Source organism: Anopheles maculipalpis, chromosome 3RL, assembly GCF_943734695.1.
Source record: "Anopheles maculipalpis chromosome 3RL, idAnoMacuDA_375_x, whole genome shotgun sequence".
Lineage (NCBI taxonomy): Eukaryota > Metazoa > Arthropoda > Insecta > Diptera > Culicidae > Anopheles > Anopheles maculipalpis.
Window position 1 is genome coordinate 10,594,525 of NC_064872.1, and position 27,066 is coordinate 10,621,590.

The 27,066-nt window shown below is 43.0% G+C and overlaps 3 protein-coding genes across 5 annotated transcripts in view; 1 reads left to right on the top strand and 2 right to left on the bottom strand.

The window, feature by feature from the left end:
- The first annotated feature begins 1,944 nt into the window (after positions 1 to 1,944).
- LOC126564685 (serine protease inhibitor 28Dc-like) lies at positions 1,945 to 10,087 on the top strand. The gene is made up of 2 exons (XM_050221772.1): positions 1,945 to 2,281; positions 8,938 to 10,087. The coding sequence occupies exons 1-2, from the start codon at positions 2,082 to 2,084 to the stop codon at positions 10,085 to 10,087; spliced, it is 1,350 nt and encodes a 449-aa protein (XP_050077729.1). The 5' UTR covers positions 1,945 to 2,081.
- Positions 10,088 to 11,966: 1,879 nt separating this feature from the next.
- Positions 11,967 to 12,615, bottom strand: LOC126565477 (uncharacterized). Its single transcript, XM_050222659.1, has 2 exons — positions 12,550 to 12,615; positions 11,967 to 12,475 (listed from the first exon to the last, which is right to left on the bottom strand). The coding sequence occupies exons 1-2, from the start codon at positions 12,595 to 12,597 to the stop codon at positions 11,981 to 11,983; spliced, it is 543 nt and encodes a 180-aa protein (XP_050078616.1). The 5' UTR covers positions 12,598 to 12,615; the 3' UTR covers positions 11,967 to 11,980.
- Positions 12,616 to 16,130: 3,515 nt separating this feature from the next.
- Positions 16,131 to 27,066, bottom strand: part of LOC126564033 (A-kinase anchor protein 200-like) — a 50,897-nt gene continuing 39,961 nt past the window's right edge. For 2 of the 3 annotated variants that reach the window (XM_050220936.1, XM_050220935.1), the window contains exons 4-6: positions 19,189 to 21,267; positions 16,389 to 16,550; positions 16,131 to 16,297 (exon numbers count right to left, since the gene is read on the bottom strand). In XM_050220936.1, coding sequence (XP_050076893.1) covers positions 16,220 to 16,297; positions 16,389 to 16,550; positions 19,189 to 21,267 — 2,319 coding nt within the window. In that variant the 3' untranslated portion in view covers positions 16,131 to 16,219. The remainder of the gene's footprint in view (positions 16,298 to 16,388; positions 16,551 to 19,188; positions 21,268 to 27,066) is intronic. The other variant, XM_050220937.1, reaches the window with a different exon arrangement.

Sequence of the window (27,066 nt, forward strand, 5' to 3'; positions counted from 1 at the left end):
TTTTTCTGCACCCGGATGGTGATCCATCGTTTGGATGACGTCATGAAATCCTATTCGGTGGCTGACAGAAGTAGGTGTGGTTGAAGTAGCTTCTCTGAAACGAAACAATCGTGAGATTGCAAAATAAAGCAATTTCGTACATGGGATAATGGAAGGATTCATTGATGATGATGAGTGTATCTAGTGATCTTTAAGTACCTCCCATCAGGTTTGGAAACTACAAAAAGCGGTTTCAATTTAGCATTGGAATCGATGCAAGTTTTAATTTCATTGACATGTATATTTAATGATGAATATTCCAACACTTCTGGTAACAGGTTGGAACACTAGATCAACAGATTGTAGACACTCCGGAAAGCCGTCAGATAAAGAGATTCCTCCGGGTGTGGGGGATTCGAATGGGAGAAAAAAAAGTAAAAGAAGAGGATGATCCATCGTACACATTATGCGTCCGAGCGAGAGACCCGTACGGCCGAAACCAATCTAAGCATTCAACAACAAACGACCAACCGGTTACGTTCGTTTCACACGACCATTCCGGCGGGTGGAACATCTTTTCCGCGTTTTTCAAAAACATTTTGCCAGTCAGTCTGTTAGTTCGTTTCATCCAGTGCGAACGTGAAGACGTTTTGGGGCACGAATTCCTCACCGGTGGCAAATTTCGCAGGACAGTTTCTGGTATACTTAACATCCGTAGAACACATACTCCCTGGACGTATTGGTTGGCACACAAAGATATCTTCGACCTTGTGGAACATCAAATAGGGTGGGATCGATCGAACGTATCTGCTGCAGATGGCTGTGTCTATTAGAGCAAGTTCACCCTCCGCTGGATAGTGTGATAGACCGGTTGACCTTTGTGTCACAGTTGCGTTCCGATATCGTGCAGTAGTAGTAAATGGTTATCGGAAATGGGAACCGTCCTAGAGGGTTTTAAGATCGTTTCAATATATTTTGCGCTCCAAGAAATGGTTGCACCGAATTCAAGGCTTTTTCATTGACATCGGTTGTTACCTCGACCACATATTACTGAATTTCGTTCCGAATAGCTTGCGAGCGTGTGTCCGCTTCTTGCAAGTGCTAATAGACGGTCGCGCTCGATATTTACAGTGTGCGAGAAGGTGTGCGCCGTCCCACGACGTCGTACAAGTCGTGAATGACGGCGTCGTGGTGTGTGCAGTGTATTTCTGGGTTTTTCTGATGACGTCGGAAGAATTCCAGTTCTAAACGTTTTGACACTGTGATAATAGAGTCTCGGTATACGGTTCCGCTCGCCGTTTGCCTTTTCTGCCTTGCTGCTATTGAAGCGGTCTACGAATCAGGCACCTCAAACCGGTCCCGTTCACGACTCACGCCGCAATAATTGAGCTTTCCGTAGTATGGCACGTTGGTGCTGGTGGAAGAAATTTAATTATTTTGAAATCAGTCAAGTCATAATGCTATCAGAGTTCAGAATTCAAATAATGATAGCTGAAAGTTGTTGTTGGCTTAACGTCCGGATGGGATTTGAACCCCGGTCCTGCCGCCGCGTGAGGAGCCTTGAGGCGCCGTCTATCGCCACTATCCTGACTTTAAATAAGCTGTCCTCTGATGGTCGATCAATAAAAGAAACATTATTAGAACAACTAGCTTAAAGATCCTCAAGATCGTATGTTATCTTTCGACTACTCTTAATTATCTTCTTCATCCATTCTCCACTAAACTAACATCTTGCCCACCCTCTTTCTTTGTAGACTTTTCGCTTCCGGTTCAAAATGCGTCCCAATTCCAGGGTACTATGTATCCTGGCGGTGGCTCTTCTGGTCAGCGTGATCGCTGTAGCCAACGCAGCCAATAATCCCAGAGCAGGTTTGCAAAAGCCGGCAGGAGCGAATCAGCAGCAACCGAACCGATTGCATGCACCAACCGCCAACACAAAGCTGGTGTCGGACAGTGTCACCAACTTGGCCGCAAGGATCGCCAACGCGCTCTCGAACCAGAAAAGCAAAACGGAAATCTTTTCCCCCGTCAGCATAGCTGGCGCACTGTCGCTGCTGCTGCTTGGCTCCGGCGGTCAAACGCAGCAGGAGCTGCTTAATGTAATGGGCTTGAACAAGGGGCAGCTCTCGTTCCAGGAGATACACATGAGCTTCGGCCGACTGTTTCAGGATCTGGTGTCGAATGATCCGAGTTTGGAGCCATTAGTTACCTGGCGCTTGAACGACAAATGCAACCGGTACGATGAGGAGGAGGACGAAGAGGAAGAGTTCGTACAGTCGCAGTCACCGAGCAACCCGAACGAGTAAGTTTAAAATTTATTGTTCACAAACGTAAGCTTTTACTTTTGAGCTGGCTGCACTGTGGTGTCTTTTCGGGGTTTTTCGCAAAAACGGTTTTTTCGATTCTTATCGCTTGTGTTTGAAATAGTTCGGAGCATCGTTTGTCACATTTCCTTGTATTTGTTTGTTAAAAAATGCCTCGTCTTTTGCCACCGATACACTGTCAAGTGATAGGATCCAGCTTCATGACAGTCATATTCTTGCAGCATCGATATGAGTTCAGCCTTGGGATTATTTTAAAGCTCTGATACTAGGAACATGCAGGATTGGGGAACGGCTTGTGGTGTCGGTAATGGTGAAAGCTCCACCAATTGTAGCTAACAGCGAAGATCCTCGAATAGCAATGTATTTAGTTCTATGGTGGATGGATCATGCCATTACATTAACCATTTTTCTTCCCTTTTATGACAACCTAACCGTTATCGGTCCTGGCCAGTCAAGTCTGACTATCTGTGACTTGACTCATTCGTCATATTCCACAGCATAACGGATTAATTTGTATTAACAATCACTCCGATGATGACGTTCTGAAACACGTCTCCCCTGGCCTGGAAACTAGCTTCGTAAGCTTTAAATTGCACTTTATTGCTTCTTTTCGAACGCACGTTATTTTAGCACTTTTGACCAAGAAACATACTGAGTGAGTTTGCCATTTGCACATCTGGCTCATCGCGCGACCTCATTATCACTGTTTATCCATAAATGATCACCAGCAATATGCAATTTCTCCCCTCCCAATATGGGCGTTGGTTTTGTATTCATCCCCTTTCTCGCGAACCATCCTCCTCACACGAATATCCAACAGATACCCGAGCCACCAGATATCGGTTGCAAATGGCGTATTTCTGCAGCGTGGTTACACGCCCAGCGAACGTTTCCTGCGTCTAGCGAAACACATCTACCAAGGCACCGTCACGGATCTAGACTTTGAGCGCGATAGTAGCGGTGCGACCGCGTTCATTAACGACTGGTGTACGGCGGCAACCAATGGGAAGATCAAAGAAATCGTAACGGAGAACATCCTGCGTAATACGCGCCTAATTGTGGCGAACGCACTGTACTTCAAGGCGACGTGGGAATCGACATTTTCACCGTACGGCACGCGGCAGAGACCGTTCTATCCGGACGGTGAGCAAGAGCCGGCGATCAGTGTGGATTCGATGGCCACTACGGGATGCTTCCCGTACTACAATGCAACGGCTGAGTATGATCTGCAGATCATTGGGCTACCGTACGAGATGGGCCTCTCGACCATGTACATCATCCTGCCGAATGGATCGAACCGACAGAAGATGCGCGATACGCTGAGAAACTTGGAAGCGGCACAACTCAACTGGTTGATCGATCGAATGACAGTAAGGAAGGGTAGGGTGTTGCTACCGAAGCTTAACATTTCGAACCGTATACGTTTGAGCAGCATTCTGCAAAGTCTGCAAGTTCGAGATCTGTTCGATCCGACACGCAGCAATTTGACGAAAATCTTCAATGATAAACCAACGGATCCAATCATAGATTCTATCCATGAAAGTGAGACCGTTCGTCCGCCCAACCTTCAAAACCGTGTCGACGTACCGGACACACCAAAACCACGACCTGCTACACAGAAACCAACCACCAAAGCTCCGGTACAACAGCAAACGGGACAACGACCACAAAATCCACAGCAAGGGTCTGTACAGTCGGGACCTGCCCTACCAAGCAATGTGGTAAGAGAAATATTTATTAACATAACGGCCCAAGATTGTCAGTTGATCGAAAACTGCCAACACACGAACAGCAGATGTATGTGCAATCGCATACCAACCGGCGATCAAAGCTCCGGCTGTGGAGGCCATTTAGCGAAACACTATTACGATAATAATAACAAGCGATGTCTGTACAGCGTTAATCCTAATTCGCTCCGTACGTACATCTGTTTGAAGCCAAACTATCAGCCCGTGCCACCACTGACCACGCGGAATGAATGTGAACGAAGGGCTGGATGTAAAATGTTACTAAACGCCTGTTACTGCTGTCAGACCGGTGGACAAATGCAAGTACTGCAACAGTCCCAGTACCAAACGACGGCGAATAGTCAACCGATGTTAGCAAATCGGTTCGCTGTGGATCAAGCAACTAATAACGCAGGTCAGACAAATCAACGTGTACCTGGTACGGAGGCATATACTTGCAACTCTATCCCACAACTGGACGGTAACTCTTGCCAATATTATGGGTTCCGTTGGATAGCGGCACAAAATGTTTGCGTCGACACGAAAACATGCACAGTGCAACGTATCAAGAAGCGGCAGGCTCCGGCCTATTATGTCCGCACACCACAAGTTACCTCGCGTCAAGCGCAGCCACCGTTCTATCAAACATCTCAACAGCAACAACCACAAACGGTGCAGCAGCAGCAGCTACAGCAGCAGTCGTTACGATACCAGCCACAGCTGCAAAGTAGATTCGAGGTAGAACAACAACAGAACGCAGAGGTAAGGTTGCCGCAGCAATATCAAGTACAACAACCGCAAAGACCACAAGCAGTTTTACAGCAGCAACAACAGCCTCAACAGATACAGCGACAACCTCAGCAGCAACAGCTTCAGCAGGTACCGCGACAACCTCAGCAGCAACAGCCACAGCAGACACAACGTCAACCTCAGCAGCAACAGGTACAACAGGTACAACGACAGCAACCACAACAGTTACCACAACAAGTGCAACAACCCCAACAGCCCCAACAATCATCTCCACAAGACCAACGACAACCAACACGGCTATATGATTCTGTGTACGTCAACGAGGTCATCACCCAAGTGACGCTGGACGTGAATGAACAGGGTACGGAAGGTGGTGCAGTGACGGCGGCGCTTATTGATCGCATTGGGCCCGACTATTCCTTCGTCGTCGATAGGCCCTTTTTGATCTTCATCCGTAACGACAAAACGAAGCTACCACTGTTTTATGGCGTAGTGTACGATCCTAGGCCTTAGAGCGTCTAGCGTTAGAGGCCTTACCCCAAACGTGCTACAATGTATAGTCTCTAATCATCACCTTTCCGTCAGTATTCTTCAGAGATAATACCTTTTAAGTGCGCGCTGAGCGAGAACGATGCAAAGAGTTTAATGTTAGTGTATAAAGTGTACTTAACAAATCGAACACCTTAAATAATGCAAAAATAAACATGAATAACACATGGTGACATATTTCGTTCGCTTTGTCGTATAAATTAGATGAGTTTGGTTTGTGATTTACTATTAATCACCGAGAGTGTCGACGGTTGACCTTTCAGAACATATCAGATCTATTACTCTAAAGAAGCACGCAGCCTTTCTCAGACAAGCGCGGACGGTATCTTACGAGCGAGAATGATGCAAGACATGAATTACCAAAAAAAAAAAAACAAGTTTAGCGCGTTTTTGGACCACATCTTGAGATTTCATATTTCGCAGAATATACACCCGGTTGAAACCTGTTCACCGGGGGGCCTTGGATTTTCCTAACTTTTGACATAAATTATAGCAACCTCATCCGTACTGGCGTGCCTGGCTCCGAATAAATTGCGATAAACTGTGCCATATACATAGATTTTGATAAAGTCGGGTGGAGTTCTACCACTAGTGATCGATCCTGTTCTTTTCGCTTTCGACTATCTCTGACATTAATTGCCCATAGCTAAAGTTTCCGGGATATAAAACAACACCGGCCAAGCCCATTTCAATGTAGTTTGGTGGATTTGCGAGACACGAACCAGTCTAGGCTGATGTATATAATCATTTAACGAAATTCCAACTATTTGCCAATGTTGTATTTGTTGTGCCGGATTGAAAATGAATAAATACTTTATATCTTTCTTTGGGACTCCTTACAAAGAGTTTTTAACCCTCGATGGTGATTTGAATAGAAGAGAGTATTTACAACTCTTTTGCGAGTCGTTAAAATGAAAATTCACAGGGAGTTAGTTGCTGGGTTGTTTAGGGTGAAGAGCTCGAGAAGTGCGGAGAGCTACCTAGTGAGGGCGAAGAACTTGAACTGTACGAAGAGCTACCAAACTGAGGGCGAAGCTTACATGGCTTCGCCCTGTAAGCCAACTTGGAAACGAAATGGGTTATAAAGACGAGTTATTTTCTACTAGTGAAATACATGCTTTGAATTTAAGTGCGAAGTTACCCTTTTGAAATAGATTACCACACTCAGAGTTCTCAGTTCCATGTTGGGAACCTCGGAGTGGTAGTCTGTTGTAGGGAATAGTACTCGGCCCCGAGATGTTTGAATTGGGGCCCCGCTGAAAGAGACTCCTATTCTCACTTATCCCCTCCCATCAACACTTTTGATTTTGATGGTTATGGGTCCTGACATTTCATTCCGCCAAAGGCCTCCAAACAACTTGATCCACCACTGGAGATGAGACCTCCCGGTAGCTCTCCAGCTCACATACCTAAATGTTTGTTCTTAATTCTCTTCTAATAAGTTTGTAAGTGTGTTATGAGTCTCGCAAATGTTTTATGTCCTGGAAAAAGCCTTTATATTTAATAATTCACAAAAAGAGTGCCACAAAAAAGTGAGATTTTAAGAACCATTTTTAATTAAGCGCTGTGGGTGAGTATGATGTGTCTCAATTTTTACTTCCGTCGAACTTCGCTGTACCTCGCATTAAAATATTAAACTCCAAACAATCTCGCTCGATTCAATGTGGTGTTCTGGTTTTTCCTCACTACTGATCTACTTTACTAATTTTCAATTTAATAGTTATCTAATTTGACTGTTTTATAGCACATTACAAAAATACACACACATTCTCAAAATAGTTTCCTCATCCTGTTCGACTGCGAGCCTAGATTCATGACATTTTTTCTCATTTTTCTTGCCCTTTTTCACCTCGTTTTCTTTTAGCTACCCGCCCGACTATGATCCCGCTGCGCACGAAATTTCGCTCGCAAACGGCATATTTGTCCAGCGTACCATCCAGCTGAGTGACGCATATCGCAGCCAATCGTCCATGTACTACAACTCGGAGGTTCAATCACTTGACTTCGAGCTGGATGCCGCGGGTTCGACGAAGCAAATTAATGCGTGGGTTAGCGAAAAGACACACGGCAAGCTGCCGAACATTCTGCCCTCCACCCTGCCGGCCAGCTCAATCATGGTACTGGCCAGCGCCATGTACTTTAAAGCCTTGTGGGCGGAAACGTTCATCGACGGTGCGACGAAACCGCGCGAGTTTTACCCGGACGGTAAGGATAAACCGTCCGTAATGGTGGATATGATGGCGCACGGTGGTTGCTTCCCGTTCTACGAATCACCCGAGCTGGATGCACGCATCATTGGGATACCGTACAAGAACAATCTGACCACGATGTACGTGATCATGCCGAACGATTCGAACCGGGCGAAGCTGCAGCGTCTCATCCCGAAGCTGACCAGTGACAATGTGCAGCAAATGATCGATCGTATGACGATCAAAACGTCGATCATACTGTTTCCCAAGATGCACATCAGCAACACGATCGATCTGAAGCGAGTGCTGCAGCAGATGGGTGTCAGTTCGTTGTTTAAGGCGGAGCGTAGCAACCTTTCGGCAATGCTGCAAGAACCTTCAACGGATATCTTCAGCAATCGTGTGCAAGGTGGTGCTGCTACACCGCCCATGTCACCAGCCGTAAACATGCCCAACTATGTGGCCCGACCTTCCGCAGGATTGTCGTACGATTTGAAGGAAATGCTAATATTCCCACGTGTCGGAAACGATACAACGGAAGTAACGACAGACGTACCGGCCACCGATACGACGGAACCACTAACAACGGAAGCTGTCCCACAAACGATCGTGCCGCTAACTAACCGACCGAGCAGGTCTGGACGTGGACGAAGCAGACGCGACGTTAGCTATAAAGTGCCGAGCACGGGTAAGCTGCACGCGGCAGCCGGTCCACTTACCAGTAAGGATTTTATCCTCAACAAACGTATCGTGAAGGAGAGTGGCCCGGTAGGCAAGAAGGGTTTGCGAAGGCGCAGCAAACGCGCGGCCCAGCAGCTGTATGTAAGCAATGCCGTACATCAGGTGGATCTGGAGGTAAACGAGACGGGTACGGAGGGCGGCGCAGCTACAATTGTGACACTTAACCGTTCCGGCACTAGTATCGTGTTCCGTGCGGAGGCACCATTTTTGCTATTGATTCGCAACGATCGTACCGGGTTGCCGTTATTCTATGGACCGATTTATCATCCGTCTAGCTGAAGAAATTGTGTAGTTTCGAGCAAGCACACTGTGCTGGCTTGAGAGCCTTGATCGTTCCAGTGCAATTTCAGATCAAAAGCGACAAGAACACGCCTACGGTCGAGAATAGGATTTAAAGAGCATTTGCTCCCCCCAGTTTGGGGAACTGACTAGAAATTATGTTTTATGGAAGCATCTAAACAGAGCCGAAACTATTTGCTAACCTGTTATAGATTGTATGCAATTTTTATAAATAATAAATCTACATATACCGGACATGTGGATGTCGTTGGTTTTTGTATATACTTTTCGAAAGAAATTATCAAAGTCCTCTCGTTTTTCGCTTAATCCAATTTTCAAGAACAACCATGAACATGTCTCACATACGCCATTTTTTTTTTTGTTTACCGTCCCCCTCAGGAAAGATGTGATCATTCAGATCGGTAACGGTATCTTTGCCCAAAATGGTACCACGTTCGACGCTCGCTACGATAAGCTAGCGAGGGACCTGTACCAGAGCGAACTCCAGCTGCTAGACTTTATCCAGGACGAAACCGGTTCCGTACGCTACATCAACAACTGGGTGCACAATCAAACGCACGGTCGTATAGCGGACATTGTGTCGCACATCAGCCCCGACACTATCCTCATGATCGTCAACACGCTGTACTTCCGCGGTCTGTGGGAGGAACCGTTTCAACCGCTCGCTACCCGTAACCGACGCTTCTTCCCTAATGGTCCCGACGGTCCGGACTCTTTCGACATCCCGATGATGGCGAAAAGTCACTGCATGCCGTACTACCACTGGCAGGAGGAGAATGTGCGCGTGCTTGGCGTACCGTACCGTCAGAACGTTACCATGTACATCTTCATGCCGGTAAACTCAACGCGCGAGCTTGTCCAATCGTTGCAGGCGAAAATTTCGGCCAACAAAGTGAACGACATTGTGACGAAGATGAAGATGAAATCCGTTACGCTGCTCTTTCCCAAGATGCACATCTCCAACTCGATCAGTCTGAAGAGTGTGCTGCAGCAGCTTGGCGTTTACACGCTGTTCGAGCGTAACGATGCCGATCTGTACCGTTTGCTTACCGGGCTTAATCGGCACGGTGGGGAGGAAACGCTCGACATACTGGATATTCTACAGGACACGAAGGAAAACGCCATTCGGCAGCTGCAGCAACAGAACCCGGAATGTATTATAGTGGAGCGAAACGGTATCGAGCGTGGCGATTGTTTGAAGGAACACTGCGCATATGGAGGTCAGGTATGCGTGTGCTGTGTGGAACAGGACGATGATTTCCGGCGCCGCCGTCGTCGTCGCCGACGGGATGGTTTCGGTGGCATGATGGCGTCCAAGAATGAATCAATCTTTGTGAACGAAATGTTGCACAAGGTGGATTTAACGGTTAATGAGCGCGGAACGGAGGGTGGAGCAGCGACCGCTACACTGATCGATCGTATCTCGTCCCAGGTTAGTTTCATCGTTAATGGACCGTTCATTATACTGATCAGAGAGGAACCGACACGGTTGCCATTATTTTATGGAAGTGTTTACAACCCTAAATAGAAGAAAATGCGATCGAAAGAAGGCGAGATTCGAAACGAGTAAGGTTTTAAAATATGCAACATTAATCATTACCTCGTAACATACGACACGGAACAATTTAATAAAGCGAGTACAATATCAAATGAGAAATTATTGCATGACTCAGTACGACGAAGTGAACGGATAGGTACGATAATATGTTTTGGGTGTAATCAATAAACTCATTTCAAATAAAGTTTCTTTTGGATTTGGGATTAGAAATTAATTGTACTTCAAAGAAAATGTTCATATTGATTTGGTTGCCTCGTACGACAACTAAAAGAAAATTCGCTTGAAAAAATCATTTGGGAAATTTCGAAAGAACTATCACATAAGAAATTTCATTAAAATTACGTACCAGAAAGAAAGTCTTGGTTAAAAGAGATAGAAGACCTCCGCATTAACTATATATCTGCATCCTTTTTTATCTTGTTATGTTAGTTACTAACAGTAAAAACTTTGGCAAAGAACAAAGTATTTTGAAGAATGAATGTTGAAGACTGATAAGGAACCTTCTACCGACGGTGTATCAGCCGTGCTGATAAAAAATATGGTCTAAGGTAAGCTACAGCGAATTGAATGTCTTGAAATACTTAAAAATAAATAAACTTCATCCTATTAATTTAAAAGAGGGATATTAAGGTGTTGAAAATCGCCTAAAAATATTTTTCCTCTAGCGGACAAGATCGTCCTATCATACCGAAATTTGATTGTCTGTTGGAAAACTTCAGAAAAAAACTTTACGACGCCAAACTTTTTTTTTTTTTAATTTCCGGTGGTACAGGCAACATCGGCGTCGGTTTTCACACATACAAATCTTATCCGGACCGTTCCTCCGTACTGTTGATTTAATTATCTAATATCAGCAAATCTATTAACCCATCCGATGGCCGACGCGACGTAGTAGTCGTTCGAATAGCTCTTCTATTTCGCATAAGTTTACGGATCGAGTAAGAGTGACTAATGTTCGGTTTAGAGATCAAAGCGGTAAGATATAAAATAATGGAGACACTACCACCGGCCTTCCTATCTTTGGTCAAAGTATAATAGCACCACCAACAATGCAAATGTTGAGAATCGCTGAGAAGTGTGCATGCTTCTCGACTGAGGAATCTTCGCGAACATTGAGATAAGGATATGGCCATGGTTTGTTCAGATCAAAGGCGGATCTTCCTATAAGCTGACTGAGCGTCCGCGTGGGGCCGGCTGCTCGAAAGTTGATATGGAGCTCCGAAAGCTGCATCGAGAAGGGCTTAATCCGCCTCTGCATCATGTGATGAGAATGACACCAAACTATCCTGCTCGTTAAGACTTTTAAGGTCATCTACGTGGTCCTTGGAATCGTAGAAGTCCCAAATTTAAATGCTTTGATGCATGAACCGTAAATTAATCGAAAACTTATTAGCATTCATGTAAATGAAACCCCAAGAAACGACATCTATTTTCAACGAGAGGTCAACTATATACAAAATCATCGATCTTCCAAGAAGTGAACTGTAAGCGCTCAAAAGAAAATTCTTTTGCAAACTGGTACGAATCTTTCAACAAAGAACAATAGAGCAAACTTAGCAAATGTGAAACCGATTTTAAAGTGGGACTGGTGCCAAGTACGTCAGAGGCTTTGAAGAAGCTATAGGCTCTGTTTCTCAATATTTATCTTACCGACAAGGAAAAACATTTTATAGAAATTGAACAATAGATATATGATACAGGTATGATTAATTTCAAAATTGGGCCTTAACACACATTCCTTCTTCTTGTGAAGAAATGTATGAGCATAGCTAAATATTTTAATTGAAATAACATTTCACGCAAATTAAATATCTAAACAAAATTATTGTAAATTACCTCTTTTTTCTATACTTACAACTCACATCATCCCACAACCGTTTCCAGCTGGGCTATCACTTCCTCCACCTGTTCGCGACCCATTTCAAAGTTGATCGCCTGCGGCTTGGAATCACTGTCCCGGCAAGCGAGCGTCATCGTGCACAGCTGTTTGCGCATCGAAGCCAAGCTGCTGCTTCCCATAATCCAGCTAACATTCCAATCGAACGACTCGACCAACGGTACGCCTCCTTCACGCCGGTTAACCTCGTCGATCAAGCGTTGAGCTATCTCCGGACGGCGAAGGTTCACTATCTCCAGCACCCGGTCTACCCGTTTCGATGAAAGCTGACTCAGATGGGATCGGAAGCGAACCTCATCAACCTCACCGAGGCAGTACTTACGGACGAGAGTTTCAAAAAGTTTTAATGTGTGTTTTAGTTCATCGCTGGTAGAGGGTACGGCAAGTAGATTCGCTAAACGTTCCCGAGATCGGTGAGTTCGAGGCAACTCGACAATGTAATCGATCAGCAGGAAAATAACCTACAATTTAAGGGGGTTTAAGAACATTTGACAGGGATTCCGAAAGAGACCTTTTTATGTGCCATACAAATTACCTCAGTAAAATCTTGCTCCGTTGTAGTTTTTATGATAATATCGTGCATTTTGCAGTCAACTTTATTACGGTTTTCACGATAGCGATGCTCTAGCGCGCTTTGGTTTGTTGTGTTACAGGGGTCGCTAATTACACGTTTGACATTTCATGGATGGTTCGGTGCAGGTTTATACGGGAATATTGAAAACTTCAACTGTTCATTCAATTTGACCGTTGCACGCCAAGTTTACTGCTTATAATTTTAATGATAAATTTTACTCAATATTTCTTTCATTCAATAAAATAACAACGTTATTGGGAACACCTTTCCGATCATTTCTCACTAATACATTATCTTAATTGGTTTATTTTGATTTCAATTTGAAGATTGATCCATTAGTATGCGCGTCACAAAACTAAATCTTTAAATATTCGTTTTTGGAGAAGACCAATTCGTTCCTAAATAAGCTGTATATTAAATAGCAGCAGCTGGAGTTGGGTTCCTTTTTTGCGTGTTTGTGTGTGTATGCCTATCCGAAGAACATAGTTTTAAACTATTTGTTGCCTTAATTTTGAGTTTGGAGCTCGCGCGTATATACCAGCTAGTTAACAATAAGATGAAATAGAATGTTGTCATTTGTTCCGCTTCACGCAACCACCTATCATAATCGCTTGTTTTGTGCAAAATTTATTTTTTTTTTTCGCAAGCACAAAAGAAATTACGCTACGCTTTGCTCTGTGATGTATACACGTTCCTTGGAAGGAAATCTGAAGATTGGTTTTATACTATTGAACATGCGAAAAGGAATGTGTATCGCACTAAAATTCTCTCTCTCTCTTAAGCTGTCACGCTGTTCTAGTAAGTGAATAGATAAAGGTAAATAACCTAAGAGAAATGGTAAAAAAGACTGATAAAAAAATATCGTTGATTTTGTGTCGCCCATTCATCATCGCTTTCTACACTATTGTGACCTGGTGGTGGTATTTATCGATTCGTTCTAAATTGACTGTACGTACTTTGTGTATATAATTTGTGTTAAGATTTGTAATCCATAGTAAAACGGTTCCGCCCCTTCTTTTTTATTACTATTTTCGCTCGCTACTCTGTTGGCAAATAACCGGGAATCGTTGTCGTGTTTTCACACAATATATGCTATTTCTGCGATACTTTAAAAAAGATTTCGAATAACTCGAATGCGAGATGCTACGGTCTGTCTGTTGTAAAAATGTATACGGCTGACGGTTTTGTCTTATCAAAATTATTCCACCATACGGGTATAGGCGCACCCGGAGGGAATGGCTGCTGGAAACACAGAGACCAGCTAGCATTACCCCCTAAAGATCGGGGAATGCAAAATATTCCTATACCCAAAAACAAACAAAAATCCTTTGGACCGTTGGACATTCGTTGGCGAGTACATATTAGTGCGCTTTTGATTGATGAGTGATAAGATGGACCAAAAAAAAAAAGATGGTGGTTGAGATTTGTGTAATCAGTACTCATCTTCATTGAGGCAGTCTTCTTTTGCAAATAGTCGGTGTACTTTGTGTTTATCGTTTATCACGACTGTTGCGCTTTCACTCTAGGTAGTTTATGTTTTCGAACCGCGCAGGAACTCGCCACGTGGCTTCAGCTCTATCACATACTTTGCGCGCCTGAACACGTGGATCTCAAAGATGGGCGCTAGCGCAAAAATGGCGTATGACATAATTACCCCATAGTAGTGCTTGCTGTAGTTTAATAAAATTGTTCGAAAATCTCCTTACTTTTCATCCCATCCATACGGAAAAATGTAGGTAATTTGTGTTTAGTTTTTGTTTCCAGTTTCTTACATGACTTCCATGGACCTTTTCCATACACCACCACAAGTTATTCAGTTGTTATTTCCTTCTCGTTTTCTGCTTTACTCTTTCTAAGCTTCTTCTCCCTTCTTTTAAAACTACAAAATAAAAATACAACTAATTTTATTCGTTCATTCAATTCACGCACAATAGAATTACCCTTCGCATCTGTTTGTTGTTTTTTTTTTTCGTTTTAAAAACATCGTATCGCCTAACGATCAATCTCAGTAGCATTGGAACTAGTTGCTTACTAAATGTGACCCATGTTCTACATATGTCTCCCACGCTACTACGATTCATATCGATCAGCAATTTTAGTTTGCGTAGCAACCCAGCCAGCCATAGGCGTCACAGACATTTGCTTTACATACCCACACACATACTACAAATATTTCAATTCGTTCGAATATTCGTACTTCAACTTTTCCGGTTATGTGTATGTATTTGTCAATTTGAATTTTCGTCTTTCATTTCTTCAATTCCGGTTTTAAGAGATTTCAATTAGTTAATTTCTCATTTTAAAGAAAACCTGTTGCTCCACAATTCACCTGTTGTCTTGCATTTAAAATTGCAATGTTTGACATTTAATTCCACCGGCCATCGGCCAAAGGAACTCTAGATACACTAGGGGAGCTGCCGATGTAAAATAAATCAAGCTTCTTGCAAGAGACCAAACTAAAAAGGGAAACAATAAAACAATATTATATAACTTGCCACATTACATTCCCCATCGGCTTTTCCAAAGTTCCGTCCCATACACAAGTTTGTTTGAAAATGTTTATTGGTTCTTTTGTGTGTTTTATAATAATTAAAATGATAAAAAACGCTGCAAAAGGAATAAGAGACCGCTTGATGCTTTTCTATTGTTTGTTTCTACTATAACCAGTCGTCACAACTAAACACCACACCAATTGAAGAAAAAGAAAGAGTATGGAGTGAAAAAGGGGAAAAAACAACCGCAGAATAGAATTATACTACCGCATTTTGTTCCTGTGTTCAGGGGGGGAAGGTTTGTGTGCTCATACTGGCATTTATAAGGGACGATTCTTTTTTTCTACAATATAAGAATGTGTGGTCGGTTTATTCAAATGTTTCGTTTTTTGTTTCCTTGCTTGCTTCTAAAAACAACCCATAAGTGTAAGGATAATCGTAGTAAGATAGACAGACCGACCGCGAGACGTCCGAGATTTTTTTGTTTTTTTGTTTACCACAATCTTCTTCACCACATGCGCGCTATAACACAAACATAACTTTTATACCATCGTTACATTCCGTTGAGAGCTGCTGTTCTCCGTGAATAGCTTGAGAAAAACGGATCGTCGTTATCGTTATTACAATCGTTATCAAAAAGGGTTTTTTTTTTCAAATCGTTTATCATTATCAAACTAAATTTAATGTAATCAAATCTTGGTGGTGTGTGTGTGTGGTTACGAAAACAGCACTAGTTTCGTTTCGTGTATGTTTGATTTTTTTTCCTCTTCTTATGAACAAAATACAATATCCTGTGTTGTGCCCCACTGTCCCGCTGTCCGTAATCGGGGGTTCACATTTCGTTGCATTTTTTTTTTCTTCGAATCATAAAACATTTTTCAATTTCAATTTCACTCTTTTTCACCGCCTTTCACGTTTTCGTATTACTTCACGTTCTTTTACTTTCTCTCCATCTCTCTCTATCGGGTGTCGTAACTTATATGGTTTCCCCCATTTATTTATTTCCATAAGAGTGTGGTGTGTGTATGATTCTTTTCTTGTGTTTGTGTGTTTGTTTATAATTATTATTATTAATAATAAGAATTATAATTAATTAATAATCAATAGAAGCTGTTCCGTTTTGTTCAGCCATCTTGCTTTTACTCTGCCGTTACTTCTGGAGCTGCCGGTGGCGGTGGAGATTGCTGAAGCTGAGCGGCCTTTTCTGGAATTTTTTCCTACAAACCAGAAAACGATGTGGAAAAAAACGTTAAGTAATGGGTGTATTGTGCGATGGCGACTCGAACACGATCAGGTTAGATAGTTTACCTCCTTTTTGTGCTCAGCCTCTCCGTTCAGACTTTCGGTGGCGGATGTTTCGTGTACACCGTTCTGGCCATTTTCGACTGTGCCGTTTTCGGTCGTGCCATTTTCAGTTTTGCCATTTTCGATCGTTCCATTGCTGGTTCCGTGCTCCGATGTTCCATTCTGCTGCTGGTGGTGCGCACGAGATCCGGCCGAAGAACAGGAACGCGCCGGCATAAAAGGATGAAAGAGGGCGCGACAGCGGGGCGACGCAGCCATATATGTGCAAATTGCGAAGACAGGAGCGAGGAAAAATTTGGAAATTTCGGCAGTGAAAGTGGTGGTGGCAGAGAGCAGAGATTGGAGTGTGTCGATAGAAAAAGAAATAGGTGGAAAGAGAGAAAGAGAGAAAAAGAAAATATGTGTGAATATTAACAAATATATACAAGTATAGGCATTGGTGAAAAAAACACCGCGCGGGGAGACATAACCATGTGATGAAAGAGGCTTTTGATTTTACAATTAAAATATAATTGGAAGCACACACGCACACACGTATACCAAAAACCATACACTTGCAACTTTAGAGATTAGTAAACGCTCTATTTGAACAATTTTTTCACACTGTATGTTGTAGCATGTATAGGGAATTTCAAAACGGTATGTAACACAGTGTGTATGAGCTTGTGTGTATACACTTGAGCAGTTGATGCATTTAGTGAAGATGAAACGATGAATCGCTTACTAATTGCACTATCAAAAGCATATCTTCAATACTTGCTGTAGAGCAACAGCAATAGCCAACAAAAAACAGAATGATCGCAATAGATGATTTAAATACACCATAAATCTTCGAGGAACGATGAGACGACAAATACAACATAAGTTCAATGCTTTACATGCTTCAATCGTTCAGTATGAGGATGTTTGTAGCTACAAAATTAAATGTACCTCGAAATGTACACAACAACGAAAGCAGCTAAAGAAATGTGTTACATACACATGCCAGGGACACGCTAGTTGCTATTAGAACAACGAACAAAAACTAATCCGTTCAATACTACGTCCATTAATCCTTCCCTTCGAATAAGAGTGAGTGAATTGAATCTTGCAAGATATAATACGTTCAGTGAGCTAGTGAGCGGAAGAGTTGCCTCAATCGCTCCCAGCTCCGCATAAGAGAAACGCTAAACGAAGAGCACACTGAGCGGTGTGCGAATACGATGCTTGCTTTTGAGCGCAATTCGGTCAATGTTGAGCTACCTTCGCTCCGCTCTGTCGAAAGAGTTTAGAATCAATTCACTATTTGGCGTGTGAAGTTTAACATTTCAAAGTGTGTGTGTGAGTGAGTGCGTTATAAATCGCGCACGAGCATTCAAAGGTTGTTTACAGTACAGGATGCATTTTCTTCATAAAAAAAATGCTCATTTAATGTTCGATGGTAGATGTGAACGTGCTTGTGAGTTGCTGTCGGTAAAACATGTCCATTTTATAACATCTACTTCCTGTTTATACATTTGATACATGCCCCACAGACTTCAAGGAATCGATCGATTGCAACGCAGAATGTGTAGAACAAGAACTCCAAAAGTAAAACAAACTTCGCAACAATACAAATCCGAAAAGAGACCGAAATTTCAATAAAATTTAAAGTTGTACGATTATTTCTAATGTGCTAGACAACAGGACAAGAGAGAATCAGGAATAGAACAAGTCGAGGAGAGAATAGGTCATAACAAATAGTGCAAAAGCTAACTGATCTTTGCAACAAAATTATTAATCAATAACACAAAAAACAAGCCTATTTAACACCTGACAAATTAACATTGGCAATCAATTCAATTCTATTACGAATTCAATGTTGCATGATTTTTTACCTGAACTGAAGAATCTTTCATATCTACAGCAAAGAATGAGAACTATCGCTCAGTTGATACATGGAAATCATAATAAATAAATTAAATATTTTTAAGCCAATCTAAACACTAAATCCCACTTCCAATTATTTGTGACACCCATCACCGTAAAATTAATATTTATACATTTGTTAAACAAAGCAAAACTGTTAGAAATAATGTTTAAAATTCAATAAATAAACAAAAAAAACAAGAAGTAATAATACACACAGCACAACGGAAGTGGTTCAAATAAATATGCAAAACGAAATAGAAACGACTTCAAACAAAATCATGAAGCAGCAGCATTTTTTTTTGTCTAACGAAACCAAAATAACTTCATGAAAAAAATCAAAACCGAAATCAGGTAGCAGAACTAGAAGAGAGGGACAGCAAAAGAAAACAGGAAAAACAAACAGATATCGAAAAGATGGCGCCAACGAAAACAAGAACAGAAACAAAGTTAAACATTAACCGCACTTGGATGGTGGTGGTTGTAGTATTATTGGTAGTAGTAGTACTAGCGGCGACATTTTGCCCCTTTTCCGTTGGACCATCCTGATCGATCGAACGTAAATTACTAAATTTGTAGAAATTCTGCTCTCATCACACGTGTTAAGTAGTGTTTTTATGTATGTATGTATGTATGTATGCGTGTGTAGGTATGTTGGATGTGTTTTTAAACAGATTAAAGAAGGAAAAAAAGAACAGACAAACAAACAAACAAACAGACAAACAAACAAACAATCAAACAAAGCAATCTAAACAAACAAACAAATTAAGCAACAACAAAGCACGTTGCTTCACGTTTGCTTCTCGTTCCTAGGCATGGGAGTGGGATGGTAAGATGGGCTGTTGCTGTAGTTGTAGTAGTAGTGTTGTGGATTCGCTAACAGAGAGAAGAAGAGTGAGTGTGAAAGATTATTCACCTTTTGCGCGACCGTTTCCTCTACTTCTGCCGGTACGACCACCGGGGACGTTTCATTCTCCGTGGTTGCTGCTGCTGCTGCTGCCGCCGCCAATGTATCATCGATCTTTACTGCATCTGCTGCGACCTTCTTTTCTTCGCTACTACTAGCATCCTCGGCCGCGACGACAGGCTTCTCATTCTCCTCGAGCTTTTCCACCGACGCTTCCTCCGTCGCCACCGTCGCCGCCGCCGCCGCCGCCGCCACGGAGTCCACCGCCGAATCAAGCTGTTGCTTTGCTACTTCTACTTCTGCTTCTGGAAGGGAGGATGGGATGGAAGAGCTGATAGGATCGTCACCCGCAGATAATGGTGCAGGTGGTAGAGGTGTTGATAGAGCGGCCGCCTCTTGCTGCTCGGAAACGGCAGCTACTGCTTCCGTGGGAGACTCTGGTGGTGGTGGTGGTGGCAAGCTGACATCACTCTGGGACAGGGTCGGTGGCGACGGAAGCGATTCGAGACTGTTTTGTGGCAGAGGAGAAGAGATATCTACCGAGAGCACGCTGGTGTCCTGTTGCTTTAACTCATCCGCACCCACTAGACCAGCGTCCTGTTCGGTCGCCGCCGGGACAGCGGCAGCAATTGTTGGCAGAGGCGATGGCAGAGAATCGGGTACGGTTTCCTCATCATCAACGGCCGGTGGTGGCGGAGGCGGTGGCAGATCGTCAATGTTGTTACTGATTTCATCGACCTCGGGCAACGACGACGGCGGGGCGGCAGCGAGTTCCGGAACGGATGTCTGTACCGATTCTTCCTGCTCTACCGGTGCAGCAGCAGCACTGGTCAGCGAAACCTCTCCACCTTCAATCTTATCAACAGCCTGTTCGAGAATTTCTCCCACAGCCTTCGAAGCCGTCTCTTTGATCTCATCAGTTACCAAAGCGTGTTCCGATACGTTTGCAGCAACAACAGGTGCAGCAGCCATTACCTCTGCAGCCTTTGCAGCAACAATTGGCTCGTCAACAGCAACGGCTGGTGCTGGTTGCTCTTCCGGAAGCGTTTCGGAAGGCAGTTGGGCAACAACTGCAGGTTCCGCTGGCTTAGCTTCCTCAACAGTGGAGGAAGCTGGCGTTTCGAGTGGACTGACATCCCCCTCAACAGTTGCACCCTGACCCTCAACAGACTGCGCAACTACTTCTTCGAGCGAACCTTCTTCAACGGGAGCAACGACGACGGGTTGGCTCTGGGCCTCGTCCAATTGCAATCCCTCGGACGGAACCGAAACCACCGATGGAACATTCTCCTCCGCCTCATTGGCAACCTGCGACAGTGAAGCCTCAACGAACACCATCACCTGAGAGGGTGGAGGAATGGAGGGCAGCGGAGGTGGAGGCGTACTTTCACCACCATCTACAATCTTTTCCGACTCGCTAACAACATTATCGGTCAAGGTGGTGGTGGTGATGGGGGTAGTAGTATTGGTAGTAGTGGTACTATTTTCGAGATTGGTAGTATTGGAAGGAGTAGTAGAAGTAGTAGTAGCAGCAACTTCGCTCTCTACTGACGGTTCGGGTTTGATGTCTACCTCAACAGCAGAACTACTGGTAGTGGTAGTAGTAGTAGTACTAGGAGTAGAATTGTTTACCTCAACGACAGCCGGCTCAACTACCTTCTCCTCAACTGGAGCAGCGGTAGTGGTTTCCGGTTCCAGTTTCTCTTCTTGTGCCTTCGGGACGGTTGGTTCTTCTACCACGGCCGGTGCAGCCTCTTTCGGCTCCACCTTTGCTTCCGCCGGAACGGGGGCAGGGGCGGCAACCGTTTCTTGAGCTGCCACAGCTACCGCTTCGATCGCCGGTTCCTCTACTTTGGTGGTGTCAACGGCGGGAGCGGTAGTGGTAGTTACATCAGCAGCCGGAGCAGGAGCAGCAGCAGCGGCTACTGTCTCAACGGCGGGTGCGGCTACAGCGGTGGTGGTAGTAGAAACTTCGGGGGCAGCGGCTACAGCGGATTCCACTTTCGTTTCACTCGTACCGGCTTCAACAGTGGTGGAAGCGGCTTCTTGAGCTACTGCAGCAGTACCGGCAACAGTGTCCTCAGTGGGCTGAAGTGAAAGATTTGTGGTAAAAAGCAAAAGTTTAAATTAGTATAACGAGCATTAGACACACAAACACACGGGCACAACGATAACTTCTTGGACGAAAATAAGTAACCGAATCAATCCCTCAGTACACTTAACGTAATCCAAGCTCATACGAATTTCTACCAATATTTTCTTATACAACTTTATATGATTTACAAGAACACGCGATTCAAATCCCATTCAAATTCCTCCTTGATGTTCCTTGACTATCCAACTACGATGTATCAGCAAGTCTATTAATCCACATTAGATGGTCGTTGTGACCTTAGAAGATCGTCAAGCAAACAAGAAGAAGAATAAAAGGAAATATAAATGATGTTCTATCTCATTTTGAACTCTGTAGGCATGGAGTGTGGAACATCATCTGATCAGAACAGAACTCCTTTAAACTTTCCTGAAACACTCATGACTTGTCCCACATCAAGTGGGTCTCACGTAGTCCTTCGAATACAATAAAACGAATAAAAAATTGATGAAAAATTCCACATCTTTTTTGTTGCTAAACATATTCTTGGAAACAATTAATCAAGTTCCAGAATCCAGAATCTGTCTCGTTAAATCTATAATCGTTCCCCTTCAGCCGAAATAAAATCATTCTGTTCATCACGTGATCTGTATAATACAGATTTGCTGGAAGTTATGGTCGACACTTTTCAATTTAAACGCAACAAAATCACACATTTTTGGCTCCACACATCACCTTAACACCACCCATCTTGAAGTATACGATCAGTAGACAAACAGCTAAAACGAGCACTATTATTACTGGTAAAATTTTGCTAATATTTCCACAGTTTTCTTTGCAAATACAAAGAAAACTGAACCAACGTTGGATGGAAACACGTTAACACCGCTTTGAGGCACTTTGGAAAAAAAAAAATAGTTCGAAGACGACACTTCCAGCCGACAGTTGTTCTTTACGATCAAAGCTTTCCACAAATGTTCAAACTTGTGACGCGGGCTAGGTTTTAAGCAGCGACACTGCACTGATTTAAATATCTATCACGCACGATATGACCGTTCGTTCCTTTCCGGCAGAAGCTTTGACTAAAACTGAACCATCGCAACGCAATACAATTTAATTTATATATCCCACAATGTGTGCACGCCTCGACGTCTTCTTGGGCGACATATACGACGGTGGCGACGCACACTTACAAGATATATCCGTATTTCTTTTTCCCATTCACCTCTCGGCTCTGCGCTAACGCACTCTTTTTCCTTTTGCAGACCCAAACTATACGCTAGCTCCGTCGTCGTCACACCGACAGACCCAACAAGAAAGCTGACCTAGGAAATACCACATACCGCAGTGCGCAGTCGGGCCTACTATATCTTATGTCCCTGGTGGCGAGAACGAACGACAACGGTGATGGCGGTGATCCATCGCCCCGAAACCACCCATCCACCAACCCCACCCCCGTAATGTCAGTATGTCTAATGATCCTACGGACAACGATTTTGAAAAAAAAAACCCACACACATTAGCAAAAACACCTCCACTAAAACACACACTCGCATCCATGCATTCCGAAAGGATGGCGCACAGCGGATAGAGATACCGCAAGCGCTTTTGGGAAAGGGAGGGGAAAATAGTAAAAGTGACACACCACTACCAGAGCTCGATGCCGTCGAGAGGAAGATGAAAAAAAAAAAATAAATACGGAATTGCATTGAGGAAAGCATCGTTCGTCTCCCACACACTATAGCTTCCCGTTTTCCCGGCGCACACAAGAACCTAGGTTCAAGTGGACGTCAATGGTTCTTTGCAGCATCCGGGACGTTTGGTGTGAGGAGAGGCTGTGGCAGTGGGAACAGTACACCGACGGGGGTTGGATGATATTTCGCTTCAACTCATTCAGTTTGCGCAGGTTTCAGTGGATGGAGCAGCAGCAGCAGCAGCAGCAGCAGCAGCAGAAGACAGTGTTGTGGCAAAACTTGTTGGCACAATGTTGGCACAACCGATCCGGATGAATAGGATTGCGTGTGTGGGATGATCGTACCGTTGTACCACGTTTAGCAAGCCAGTTGCAATGCAAAGGGGAGCGAAAAACTTTGGGGAAAAATCCTTTATTTATTGTAGGTTTAGAAGACGGGTGTATTAGAATTTTGTTGACAAACTTGCCACGACGTTTGTTTTGCGGCATTAGTCACGTGTTGTTGGATTAACGTGTGCATTTAATTTTTTTGAAGATCTTTATTTGAAGACAATGAGGTCTAGAAATTCATCATATGGCCCAGCGTATATTGTATTATGAATTTTATTTAAAAATGAATTATAGAATCATCAACGATTGATTCGGAGACCTTTGTGTGTGAAAAGAAATAGAAAATAATGAGGGTAGTCAAGACTTTCACACGAATCAGGATAAGATGAACAACGTTATACAAAACACTCAAACTTCAAGTATAAGATTAAGTCGTCATTCAGTCGAAACTCTCAACAAACTTGATCAGCGTCACACAGAATGTTTTGAGCAACCCTCTTCTATGGGAATATCTTTTAAAATCAATATTTAGTTTGAGCAAAATGCTACTACAAGACTACAAGAAGAATAAGTTTTTTAACAATAATTCTTAGATGCAAGAATCGAGCAATGTTTAATAGATTGGATAACTTGTTTCAATGTCCGCTAAACGTTTCCAACAGCAACAGCAAAAAAACTACTTCGAACCAAAGTAAGTGGCAACATTTAACACAGCGAAAGCAAGCGCAAATTAATGGCAAAAGTCCACTACTCATTTACGAATTCCCGTAAACTGTCCAATCACTTACCAACGAAATTAATGAGACGATTTCTAAGTAAAAGTATCGCACATCCCACACAACACCAAACGACGAGACATAATGAATGAAATGAAATAATAGCAAAACCGTAAAAGTCATCAACTATGGCTGACGGTTTTTTTTTTTTTTTTTTTTGCAATGGAAAACGTTATTCAGAGCACACCCCGCATGCTGCTCTCTGCATTTCTGTTGGTCCGTTAGTACACTGCAAAGGAAATGCATGTCGCCCACTAGGTGTGTAACTGAGACGAGAAAATCAGGAACGCGCGATCTAACCCTAACGAAGCAACAGCATAGCTCCGAGGTGGATATAAAGTGGATGCAAAAATCAACAATAAATCAGGCACACTCTTCATGTTGTGTGCTGCAGCATAAAACACAGTAACGGACTGCCGGACTCCTGCGCAGAGAGAACCACACACATACACACAACCATATTTAACATGCACCTCTCATTTTCAATTAAATATCGCTCAATACATCCAAAGTTGGATCGAGAGTCCTACTCCTGGCCACGCGGCGGTTGGGAATTAAGTTCGAAATCCTGTACAAAGCACAAACGCGTGGGTTATTGCATCAGCTGAAACGTATGTGTTGTATTGATCTGGAATATATACAAAAAAAGACGCTCTAAAAACCATCATATTATTTATATTTCCCCAAAAATGAAACTACCTCAGTTTGAATAACCTTCACAAACTGCCACATACCTGACAAAAAAAAATTCCAACACTTTGACGAAGTGCAGTAATATAAAGAAGGCAAGTAAAGAGATACTTGCCCGTCGTAACCACTCCACATCATCGGCACAGACACACATTCCACGCAATCCGATGCAATCGCAGCTCGCCGGAAAATGGTGATATTGCAGGAGAATGGTTTATGGCTTCCGAAACTGAAGCGCACACAGTGCAAAAGCAGCAACGCATTAAAACAAGAGCTTTTGCCGTAGATGAACCCTGGCGAAAATCAATCAGGCGTAGTAAAGCCTATTGCGTTGCAGGCCGAACGTACACGTTCCAATACGTGCATTGAGACACGGTCTTAAAGTATACTCTGTGTGCAGAAAGATGTGCATTCATGTGCCAATGATACGATTCAGTCCGACGATGACAACGAGAAACGAATGCAATTTACTCGGACCATCCCCAACATCTTCCACATTTTTCTTAGGAATTTGATATAGTTGGCTGGATGTGAAGCAAATGCGTTGAGTTGCCCAATAGAACGAACTCTTTTCCTGGCGATTTCGGACAAAGATTTTTTTTTTCAATTATGTACGTCCCGATCCCTGGTTTAGCCTGTGTTTTGTGTTATTTAATCAACCTTAAACAACCAATTCGGAACCACTTATCTTTACATTCCCTCATACTTGTTAACAAGCTCGAATGTAGTTTCTTGGACATGGACAGCTTGAGGATAAATAAGGTTTTATTTTGCCATTCGTCATCACCATAGACAATCTTTTAGCCGAAATAGGACCACGCAGAGTATACGAGCTAAACTGGATCAGCCTATAGCGTTCCATACTCACAATCTTCATCAGATACATTTTCACTCCTACGGCATTCGAAAAGAAACGGTGCTCGGAATAGCGAAACTAACCGATTGCCTAAAAAGCAAGTATAGTGGGTTTTTTGCACGACTTCCTTTACCGGCCGGCAGCAAGAAATGTTACTAATTTTGGGCAGAACGGAACAAACAACGCTGCAACAATAGCACAACGGTGCATAATAAAAAAGACACGATATATAAAAACTACTGTAACCTTTAACGACGCCTTCCTGCCCGTGATTTAAACGCATACAAGTGAATAAACAATTTCTTTTGTTTATTTTACTTTTATCAACGGTACCCCTCTTGGAGAGGTGTTACATTTTAAACTAATTTAAAGCAAAGTATGAGTCGGAAAAGAATAACTCAAATCCTCAAACATTCCCTTCCTGGTGTCCGTATTCTAATAATGGAGAACAAGGACAAATCGGCATCAATGACGCGGGCTGGCAAAATTGCAATTTTTTCAATTTAAATAAACAAAGCGTAGTGTTTGCGCGGGCACAGAAACACGGAATTCGGCCGATTTTGTTTATTTTGTTCCTCGGCCCGATACAAGCCGAAAGAAACGCCATCCGTAGTGGAGCGTTTGTTGCTTAAATTAGGCGACGAATAAATATGCGTCAGCGTCAAGAAAAATATATTACAATCAACACCAGAAACCTTCTCCACATGCTCCTTTTTTCCAATGCTAAATGCATTCAAAAAACCGGCCTCATTACAAAACAGCAGATGGGAAATAGAAATGTGCGTCATGTCGATCATGAAATATTTTCAAATCGCAAACTCGGCCATGTATCAAAGCGCAGCGCGGAGCAAAGGATTGAAACTTATTTTATTTTATTACAATTTTTTTGTAGCAATTTTTATTATTTTTCTCTTCCTTTCATCCTGTGTTTACTTAGTAGCAACAACACACAAAACGTTGGGATTTGGGTGCAACGTCCATCTATCAGAAAACGCACTCGAAGCAGCTCAATATGCTGCTGAATCGAATGTTTACTCGTGCATACAACACATAATTTGCGTCCCCTTTCGTACATAGAAGCAGCCATGCTCTTGATTAATACAATACCCTACTCTTTAATGGGGACTGATTCGATTTCAAGTATTATTCGCCATTCTTAGTCTGTTTACTTCGATACAATCAAGTTTAACGGTGTGATTCGTAACTAACCCCTTTTTGAAATTTATCCAACGCGTGTATATGCAACGACAGAAACCGGGCGCTGACTCATCGTTGCAGATACTAATACAACTAAAGGTACGAACGCTATACATAACAGGCATTTAATGCACACCCTTGTGTTTAAAATTTGCAGGATCAAGATTAGATTTGCAAAATTTATATGTTTGCAAGGAAGGAACCCTTATTAACTCCTATCTGGGGCGAGTACTATATGTGTACTTTTATTTTG

Bases quoted from the DNA above. Each gene is read 5' to 3' on its own strand.
- LOC126564685 (XM_050221772.1), top strand. From the start codon at position 2,082: ATGGGCTTGAACAAGGGGCAGCTCTCGTTCCAGGAGATACACATGAGC. The intron at 2,282-8,937 runs GTAAGTTTAAAA...CGTCCCCCTCAG, and splicing joins TCACCGAGCAACCCGAACGA to GAAAGATGTGATCATTCAGA.
- LOC126565477 (XM_050222659.1), bottom strand. From the start codon at position 12,597: ATGCACGATATTATCATAAAAACTACAACGGAGCAAGATTTTACTGAG. The intron at 12,476-12,549 runs GTAATTTGTATG...CTTAAATTGTAG, and splicing joins CGGAGCAAGATTTTACTGAG to GTTATTTTCCTGCTGATCGA.